Source organism: Mytilus edulis, chromosome 5, assembly GCF_963676685.1.
Source record: "Mytilus edulis chromosome 5, xbMytEdul2.2, whole genome shotgun sequence".
Lineage (NCBI taxonomy): Eukaryota > Metazoa > Mollusca > Bivalvia > Mytilida > Mytilidae > Mytilus > Mytilus edulis.
The window spans coordinates 3,267,977-3,278,680 of record NC_092348.1 but is presented as its reverse complement, the minus strand read 5'-3'; the positions used below and the strand labels follow the sequence as shown (position 1 = coordinate 3,278,680).

At 33.5% G+C, this 10,704-nt stretch overlaps 1 protein-coding gene across 1 annotated transcript; it reads right to left on the bottom strand.

The window, feature by feature from the left end:
* Window positions 1-334: 334 nt before the first annotated feature.
* On the bottom strand, window positions 335-9,946 carry LOC139522774 (uncharacterized). Its single transcript, XM_071316285.1, has 6 exons — window positions 9,742-9,946; window positions 7,406-7,730; window positions 4,952-5,017; window positions 4,062-4,148; window positions 3,395-3,526; window positions 335-1,768 (listed from the first exon to the last, which is right to left on the bottom strand). The coding sequence occupies exons 2-6, from the start codon at window positions 7,727-7,729 to the stop codon at window positions 1,508-1,510; spliced, it is 870 nt and encodes a 289-aa protein (XP_071172386.1). The 5' UTR covers window position 7,730; window positions 9,742-9,946; the 3' UTR covers window positions 335-1,507.
* Window positions 9,947-10,704: the final 758 nt, after the last annotated feature.

The window sequence follows — 10,704 nt, the reverse complement described above, 5'->3', positions numbered from 1 at the left end:
ATCCATTCGTTTGATGTTTTTAAGCTTTTGATTTTGCCATTTACCGTACGGAAATTTTCGTTTGAATTCTTTTCGGAGTTCGGTATTATGTGATATGATTTTTCTTTTAACGTTTCTTCCTGATCACGAAAACAAAATGTATTTTCCATGCATCAGCCTGCATAATTTGTCAATTTAATGTTACGTATATTCAATATCTAGATATAAAGTATAATAACCTGTCATTTTCATCATGTGTGTAGACAGCAATTTATTACAGGCTTTGCTAAGTTTGGCGAAATTTTGTTGGTTTAACTTTATTGGTTTTTTTTATTTGATGTTGCTAATACCTCTATATAACCATAACATTTTATTTAATGCATAAAGAATATACTTATCAAATACAACATATACAATAACATAGTATGAAAAGAATAAATTGAAATAAAATGTCAAGAAGTTCTCTCTTGGACATATTGTTATCACTCAAGCTATAATTTGATTTCTTTCGCGAAAAAAAAATTAATGTATAAAAAGGTAAAGCGAATGTCCCCTGAGTTTATTTCACCCTATAACTTTCCTTCTAAACATGCATTAAATCTTCTCTAATAATGTAATTTTTGCATTTCAAGGTCGAAAAAAAATTAATAACGCCATCACACATTTCTAAAAATTATAAATAAATGAAATTTTGAATCCTCTCTTTATTCGGAAAAAGGAAAAACGACGAGAAAATTAAAAAAAAATTTTAGTAGCGTCTATTTTTTTAAACAATTCAGTAAAAACTCGTTACGAATTTTCTTAAAAATAATATAAGTCCATATTTAAAGAATGATTTGTATGAAGCCCATAATAGCCCTAACATTTTCAAAAAATAACATTGTAGTTTGTACAAAGGTGCATTTCCTATTTAGTAGCAGGTGAGATTACTTCAGCATCTTTAAAACAAAAGTCAGATTTTTTTCTTTTAACTTGGTAATAAATAATTGAAAGACAAAACAATAATCGAAATTAAAAAATGAAAATTGACTAGATATTATTTTTCAGTTTCTTCAAATACACTAACAACATGCTAATTTAAATCTACGTATACATGATTATACTTTATTGAATCCGATTCACTAACTCCATAATCACATTACAACCTATTGATCTATACAAAAACATATATAAAAAAGTAGAAAAACTATGTTTAATTCGCTTAATGAGTCGCACTATGCATGTCTGTAAACTACTCTGTATAAGGTGGCTGGGAGGTGTCAAACTACTCTTTATAAGGTGGCGGGGATGTGTCAAACTACTCTTTATAAGGTGGCGGGGATGTGTCAAACTACTTTTTATAAGGTGGCTGGGAGGTGTCAAACTACTCTTTATAAGGTGGCGGGGAGGTGTCAAACTACTCTTTAGAAGGTGGCGGGGAGGTGTCAAACTACTCTTTATAAGGTGGCGGGGAGGTGTCAAACTACCCTTTATAAGGTGGCGGGGAGGTGTCAAACTACTCTTTAAAAGGTGGCGGGGAGGTGTCAAACTACTCTTTATAAGGTGGCGGGGAGGTGTCAAAGACTTGTTGTCCTGCTGAACCTATAGTGCTAGGCTGATGACTGCCTTCAATGGGGATCTTTTCCCCAGATAGTTCATGTTTGTTTACTATTTGGTACTGTTGTGCACTGGGATATTGGACCATTGTTTGTCCAGTCGTTGACTGAATTGGATTATCCATAGGACCTTGGGTCTGTGGCACATTCATGATCATTCCAGGTTGTGTGCTATTCACAAATAGGACTGCTTGCTGTTAAAAATATACAAGAATATGTTTGAACCCAGAACAAGTCGTACTACATATATAACGTGACGGTACCCAAATTGCACCTATTTTGACAGTTTTTTCATCTACGTTTTTTTATGATAAAGACAAAAATGTTCATTTTGTGTTTATTTTGTAGCCGTATCCTTCTTTATTATAAAGGTACACCAATTTGATTTTTATTCCATATGGAATCATAGAAAAATTGGTCTATACTGACCTCCAAACCATCAATGATTCTGAAATGAGGAGTACCCAAATTGCATCCATGCTTAAATTCACATCGTCAAAAGTCTAATAACAGAGCTTTTGTTTAATTTCTTCAAATATTTTGAACAATATGATATTAGTCCATGCTTACTCTTCATTATTTTTTAAATGGATACTTGTAACATATTGAATTTGCTCATTTTAAAAAGATGACGTTTTGATGACGTCGCATAGCGACGTTTCAGTACATTTTTCTTTTTCAGTAAATACTTCATCTGTTGATAAATACTGTGAACGTTTTGTGCACACGTTTTGTGCATATCTAAATAGTTGAAAGATATGCTTAGTATCAAATCATAAAAATACAAATTATTTAGTCTCTAGGAAATCTTGTAAGATTTTCGCTGCTAGTTTTGCTAAATAGGTGCAATTTGGGTACTCGGTGCAATTTGGGTACCGTTACGTTATGCATATTTTGTTTTTCGATACATGTCTTATATGTACATGATGTATGATTCAATGAAAATCAATGGAAATATATTGTAAAAATGTACCGTAGTATTTGTACGAGACTTCAAATTTCAATTGTCCTGCCTTTTTGCGCACGATTTAAGAAACAATCTTTCGTGTCAGGGTCTTTGTTCATTTTAAAATGATTTTGCAATATATTTGTCAATATCTTTATACCGAGCGTTAGTGAATATAATGCCTTCCTATTTCAAATGAGCATAAAGCTTAGCACGATAAATTTATTCCTCCTAGGAACATTTCGCACTTTTGTTCTCCGAAGCGAACAAATAGTACACGATCGAAAGGCAGTCATTGTGATTTGCCGAAGGTTTAAAGATTTATAAAATCAACAGTTTCCTGATAACCAAAAATGGACACAAGAAGACTCACTTTTAGAATGATTTTATTTAAATTCCCAGCGACACCAACACAAATATCAATTGTGACGTCAATCACGTGCAGCCAATGTTCTTTTGCAGTTAGCTGGACGTGGCTTTGTTTTCAATGCTAAAGAAAACGTCTGATATGTTCTTAATATTATTATACTATTAACCGAGTTTGAAACAACATGAGCAACACGGCGGATGTCACATGTGGAGCAGGACTTGCCTACCCTACCGGAGCACCTGAGATCCCCCAGTTTTTGGTGGGGTTCTTGTTGCTTAGTCTTTAGCTTTCTAGTTTGTGTATTATGTACTATTGTTTGTCTGTTTGTCTTTTTCTTTTCCCACCATGACTTTGTCACTTTATTTTTGGTCTACGAGTTTGAATGTCCCTCTGGTATCTTCCGCCCCTCTTTTATAAGAATTAAGGTCTACAAATATATATAGGCTATAATATTTGCCATTGCAACGATGCCTATTTTAAAACAACGTATATATAAAACTTTACCCCTTCACTTGGTATCTGCCAGGGGGAACAGCAGCAACAAAATGAAGCCGTAACGATCGCCACTATAGTTTCAACTAATGCTATTAATGTAATGAATGCTGATAAAATAGGGTTGGCACCAAAGAACAATCTCTGAAATAAAACAATGAACACATTGGTGACCTTCTGCTGTTGTCTGTTCTATGGTCGTGTTGTTGTCTCTTTGACACATTCCCCTTTTCCATTCTCAATATTATGACGAAATAAACAGTAAAGATAAAGATTTTTCATGGTTATTGCTACAGTTGTAATGTGCAAAGCTGCCTTTGTTACCCCTCAACCAAAATCGATCTTAGATCGTATGAATGTTATTAAAATAAGCCTTTTTATCTTGAGTTTTATCATTGATGCATAACAATACTTCAGAACTTTAACTTATTAGTGAAAAATCTGCCGTTCTCTTTCTTATCCCGGTTGTTGTCTGTTTTAATTGAAAATATGATTTTTGATTGCCCTTTGATTCTTGTTTTTAACCATACCATCCTCCCCTCCCCCTTTGTCATGCATCATTGAAGTTGTATGAGTCTTGTATAGCTTTCTGAATATGACTAGAAACTTATTACGTAAGATAAATCCAAATAATTTAACACTTTATTTATATAGAATACAATACATGTACTGTACTCACAAATAGTACTCCGTTTACTCCTAGTATGATTACCGTCGTACAGAAAATTGATGCACCAATAATACTGCACACCATAAACCCAATTTTCTGAAGAACAAAAAACATAATAATTCAAAACGTGTTAAACGTGCATTCATGTCAATTTAATGTTTATTTTTTTCATTCTTTACTTTTTTCTACATACTACATCAGACATGCAATATGGAAACGAAAAAATAATGGAAAAGCAAATCTCATTTCATCACAAAACACATCTCGTTTCATCATACAGTCATCTCGTTTCATTATAAAAGCACATCTCGTTTCATCATAAAGTCATCTCGTTTCATCATAAAGCACATCTCGTTTCATTACAAAGCACATCTCGTTTCATCATCAAGTCATCTCGTTTCATTACAAAAGCACATCTCGTTTCATTACAAAAGCACATCTCGTTTTATTACAAAAGCACATCTCGTTTCATTACAAAAACACATCTCGTTTCATCATAAAGTAATCTCAGTTCATTACAAAAGCATATCTAGTTTCATCATAAAGTCATCTCGTTTCATTACAAAAGCACATCTCGTTTCATTACAAAGCACATCTCGTTTCATCATAAAGCCATCTCGTTTCATTACAAAAGCACATCTCGTTTCATTACAAAAGCATATCTCGTTTCATCATCAAGTCATCTCGTTTCATTACAAAAGCACATCTCGTTTCATCATAAAGTAATCTCAGTTCATTACAAAAGCATATCTCGTTTCATCATAAAGTCATCTCGTATCATTACAAAAGCACATCTCGTTTCATCATAAAGTAATCTCAGTTCATTACAAAAGCATATCTCGATTCATCATGAAGTCATCTCGTTTCATTACAAAAGCATATCTCGATTCATCACTTACTAGACTTCTCCAACTTGATTGCCTTTTTCTTGACATACACATCGGCAAGAAACCAGTCAGAACAAACTGAAAGTGTAGAGTATGTAATTAGAAGAGGCTCGTTTGTACAAAAACGTTAAATAAAACAACTTCATTGTGATTCCAGCCATTCAAAATAACCTGTCTCTGGTACAATTTACTATATAAAAGCACAGGGACTCGGTTAGCAGATTAAAATTTTGTAAATCAATGTTTTTAATTTATTTTTTATTATTTCCTGTCTATTTGCATTACTATATTAACGTATTTAAAGTTGCCATCACTATTTCTTTGTTTTCTGGCAATGTGCAGTTTCTCGTGCAGTTTACTATCCATATCCATATACTGAAAAAACCTAAAGGGATCTAAGTCGCCATCTTGAATTGCCTTCCCTACTTTAGATAAAAAATAATTAAAAATATGAATAAATTACTATATACCTTACAACAGCCCTCATTTTCTTCCGAAATGATTCTTCTATAACATGCATATTTTGATTTGTGGATCAACAGAACCCTTACAAAGTTTCAGTTGCATTCGTGTCAGAATATTCAAATTTCCCGGCGAAAGCAACGTATCATTCGGAAACTTCCGGGTTGATGCGTTTACCACAACGATAAATCCTTATAAACAGACGAGTGCTGTCCCTTGATTTATTATTACATATCGAGCGCAAAGTTAACGAATAGAACCTTTCTTCAAACGGGGTAACATAAATCATTGACTTTTTCGAAGACACATCAATAAAATAAAGAAGTTACTAAAAATATTGACACGTTCAATGGGATTTATAAGGTTTACTAACAGTACCAGGATATAAAAAAGGGGGAGGGCCGGTTGGTAGGTCAACTTGGAGTAATACTTTGAAAAAGCATATTAACTTATCATACATGCATGTATGAAGTTCAATCGGAAGGCCCCTTTTCCATATACATACATACTCCTCTGATTATATAAGTGTAAGTGTTGTACTGCATAAATCCATGATTTGAAAGATATCAGGATGTCAGAAATACAACCCGATAGTTTGGGACAATCATTTGATATTTTCAATGGGCGGAAGGATAGGAGGATAATCTGATATTGAAACAATACATGCACTAGCTGTTCAAAGACATTTTTGTTTGATATTTAATTAATATGAAGGATATCTTGGTGTGGCGTAGGTATGAAGTTAGGGGACAGCACTCGTCTGTTTATAAGGATTTATCTTTGTAGTATACGCATCAACCCGGAAGTTTCCGAATGATACGTTGCTTTCGCCGGGAAATTTGAATATTCTGACACGAATGCAACTGAAACTTTATAAGGGTTCTGTTGATCCACAAATCAAAATATGCATGTTATAGAAGAATCATTTCGGAAGAAAATGAGGGCTGTTGTAAGGTATATAGTAATTTATTCATATTTTTAATTATTTTTTATCTAAAGTAGGGAAGGCAATTCAAGATGGCGACTTAGATCCCTTTAGGTTTTTTCAGTATATGGATATGGATAGTATACTGCACATTGCCAGAAAACAAAGAAATAGTGATGGCAACTTTAAATACGTTAATATAGTAATGCAAATAGACAGGAAATAATAAAAAAATAAATTAAAAACATTGATTTACAAAATTATAATCTGCTAACCGAGTCCCTGTGTATAAAAGTTTTTTCATTGTCAATTCCACCCTCCGATTTTAATAGTTTTTGTGTTGTTACGTCTCCATTTTTCTTGGAAAACTTACTTTGCTCTTAATATGCCTTTTGGTCTATTTTGTTCGGCCTGTCTCCAATTTACTATGCTTTTCATGTTTTTTTTTTGTATTAAGTAAGGGTTATAAGAAACTTCAAATCTTATGCCCTGTGTATGGAGTGTGCCACACTTTATAAAAGTTAAAGAATCATAACAAAAGGCGAATGTGCCCCTCACTGCCATACCATCACTTCACAGTTCCTTCTTCGCAGTCAATCAATTGCTAACCATACTTTTTATTTGGCATCTGTTTATGTATTCGCGTCCCAAAGCATCAAATATTTGCCGTTGAACATTAAGCATACAATAATCAATCAAAACGTAGTTTAAGTCAGAAATCTGATGTTCAGTAGTTGTCGTTTGTTGATTTGGTTTATAGTGTTTCTCGTTTCTCGTTGTTTTTTTTTATATATATAGATTAGACCGTTGGTTTTCCCGTTTGAATGGTTTTACACTAGTAATTTCTTGGGGCCCTTAATAGCTTGCAGTTCGGTATCAGCCAAGGCTTTGTGTTGAAGACCATACCTTGACCTATAATGGTTTACTTTTATATAATAGTGACTTGGATGGAGAGTTGTCTCATTGGCACTCATACCACATCTTCCTATATGTATTTAAAAGTTTTTAAGCTTCTATTGAAATGAGTTACAATTTTATCGACAATTGAAATAAATACGTATATCTAACTATGAACTTACCCATCCACAACATATTATACACACTATGTCAAACGAGAATAGCTCCTCACTTTTTTTGTACTTCCGACAACTCCAGTAGTTACTACTGTCATTATGTACATTTTGTAGCTGTTCGTTATGCAGGAGACAGTCATGATAATTCTGAATGCCCATGGCATCAGTGACGACCGCTATCAGACATATAATCTCTAATATTACGCCTAACCCAATCTGTATACCTCCAAACACCTTAAATGTCCTCACTGGGTATGTTCTTTGTGATGATTGGTCTGGGGCCTCTTGTGTACTCAAGGGATCTGCTGTATTAGGCTTGTTTACAGACATGCTGTAATATATAGCAACGAATTATCTTTAAAAAAAACACAAGCGACATTATTCGTACGAAATAAATTGTGATAATTTACGTAAGTGAGTGAAGGTCCGGTGGATATAATGGTATTTGAAAAGGCAAAAATCGTTATATGTTGGTCCGGTGGCGCAAGGTACTCTTTGAATATAACTGTCTATACCGACTTGCCGTTACGTTAGTGTGAGACACTTTTTTGGAATCAGTGTCGAATATATCAATGAGGTGCAATTTCATGGAGTTATCTTTATTATGATGTCTGTTAACACCGTGCAGTGATCATTTTGTTTAATATTCATTAAACCCGATCTGCAGTTTCGCACCAAAACATGTATTTGGAGAAACTAGAACACTCCCCTGGAAGGAAGGACGCCAATTAGGGATGTCAAATACAGCACTTCTGGTCTATGTATAATTTAATTACCTTTTAGATCCTATGTAATTAGTGTTTCTGACATAAGGGAGTAGATTTTGGCCTCAAATTGCAGGTTCATCTGACGAAAGATTTTGGACACTTTTTAAACACTTAAGTGTCTGTTTGAACTTTCATTTGATTCAACAAGTTTGTGTGAAAGATTTTAACTGATTTAGTCATTAAAAACGCTCCGATTCAAGCTCAAATACGACAAATCATTCAAATATGCCAAAAGAATGTCACTTTTCAGATGTTTTTTTTGTCAAAAACGAAAGTGGCCGCATCCGTGTTCATCCTCAATCTTTATATATGTTATGTTTTATCATCAAATACAACAAGGGAGTCTCTCGCTACATTGAAGACCCATTGGTGGCCTTCGGCTGTTGTCTGCTCTATGGTCGGGTTGTTGTCGCTTTGACACATTCCCTATTTCCTTTCTCAATGTTATTACATTTCAGTATTAAGAATGAACACAAATGCGGCCATTTATTTTAGACGGAAACCGTCTAACATTTAACTAAAATGCTAAAATTGTGAATATTTCAGTAATTTTGCATGACTAAATGATGCTAGTGCCCGATATTTGTGCATTGTATTGTCAAAAACAGCCGATATTTATGTAGCAGACACATTTTTCTCTCCAATAAATAACTAAAAGTTTACATTTTAACAATTTTGTAAAACTGCTATTTTTTGGAGCCAAAAAGGGGTCTTACTGGACCTACTCCTTTATATGTTATCTTTTCAAAATTCACAATACACTTAAAATGTATAGCATTGACGTGATTGAAGGAAAAATATAAAGAAGAATGTCCACACACATAACTCTACACTATACATGTTATACTAAAACATTTATATAAGTAACAAAACATTTATGTATAATAATATTTTCATTGAACCATTTTTTGTGAGCATGGCAATACATTATATATCCCTTTCACTTGTCATCTTCTTTTTTTTTGTATTTTCATTGTGTAATTTGCGTATCCGAGGAGGCACACAATAACACACGATTGTAAAACTGATTTCCAATCAACTATTGTAAATGTTTTTTTAATTCATACTAAGTTCGTATAAATTTTATAACATGTATAATGCATAGGAAAGTTGATGGTTGAGAATAATAAAACATAATAAAAATGATTTGGCATACCGGATTATTTACGAGGGTCTGGATGGGTTTGGATGCTGTTTACAAATTAGAAAATGATGTGTAAAACAATAAAGAAAAATTACATGGATAAAGGACTGCTTTTAAAAAACATAGACATATATCTATAGACTAATGGACAGAATTTAAAAAAAAACTTTGAAGTAAATGTTGCAAACAATAATAATACCCTCTCTTCCCCCCTCCAGAGCATCAGTTATACTAAAACCTTGAACTTGATTATGGTCAAATATGCCTAGATGTATAAGAATATCATATCATATCTATCACTTACTTTCCTTATTAGTAACATTTTATATATTATAGTGGTAACTGGATAATTAATGTAATTCATTGCAACCAATGTTACAGTAATAATACATATGTATTCACTGAAACAAATTATAAATAAATTTACTAACCTTGAAGCGTAACGTTAATAGATTCAGCGGTGAACAGGTCAAGGATGAATCATCTGTTGTTTACTCGCAGTACACGATCTTTTCAATCTTGCATGTACTTCTAGTAAATTTGCTGTTCATGTTATTAAGCATATTTAGTATATTTTATAGCATGGTTTGAAAAAGCTTTTCTCCAGCCTACCACAAATCTATTTCACCTATAAATAGATATTGTTTTCATATATATAATTATATCTTTGATCATCTTCGTATCTATTTATAAACATCTTAATTGTTTCTAACCTATGCAGTGTGGATTTCGCAGTTGGCTTTGGTATTATTCCTTTCAATCAGAAATCGATCTTGTCCAATTTTTATAACACCTCAATATATAATGATATGAACAAACTAACAGAGAGAAATTATACAAAATGGTAACTTGTTTTTATAGAAAAGAAACATTTTCTATCGAGAAAAAAATGTTTTTCATTAATTCATAAGTCGGTGAAAAACTAGCACAGATCCAGGGGCGGATCCAGCCATTTTAAAAAGGGGGGGTGGTCCCATCCCAGGATAAGGGGGGGGGGGGGTTTCCAACCACATGTCCCCATTCAAATGCATTGGTCGTCCCAAAAAAAAGGGGGGTTCCAACCCCCGGAACCCCCTCCCCCTGGATCCGCCAATGAGATCAACTGATATTTTAGTTACAACCGAGGCCTAAGTAGGAGCTGTCTATGTTATATTTATCTTACATGTTCAAATAACATCAAATGAATTTATTATATAGCGCAATGAAAGCTCGAGGTCATATGTAATGGATATATATGAAGAAATGAAATTGTCAAGTTGCCTAACGTACCCAAATTGCAGGTTTTTTTAAGGACGCCTCCGGGTGCAGGAATTTCTCGCTACATTGAAGACCTGTTGGTGACCTTCTGCTGTTGTTTTTTTTTCTATGGTCGGGTTGTTGTCTCTTTGGCACAT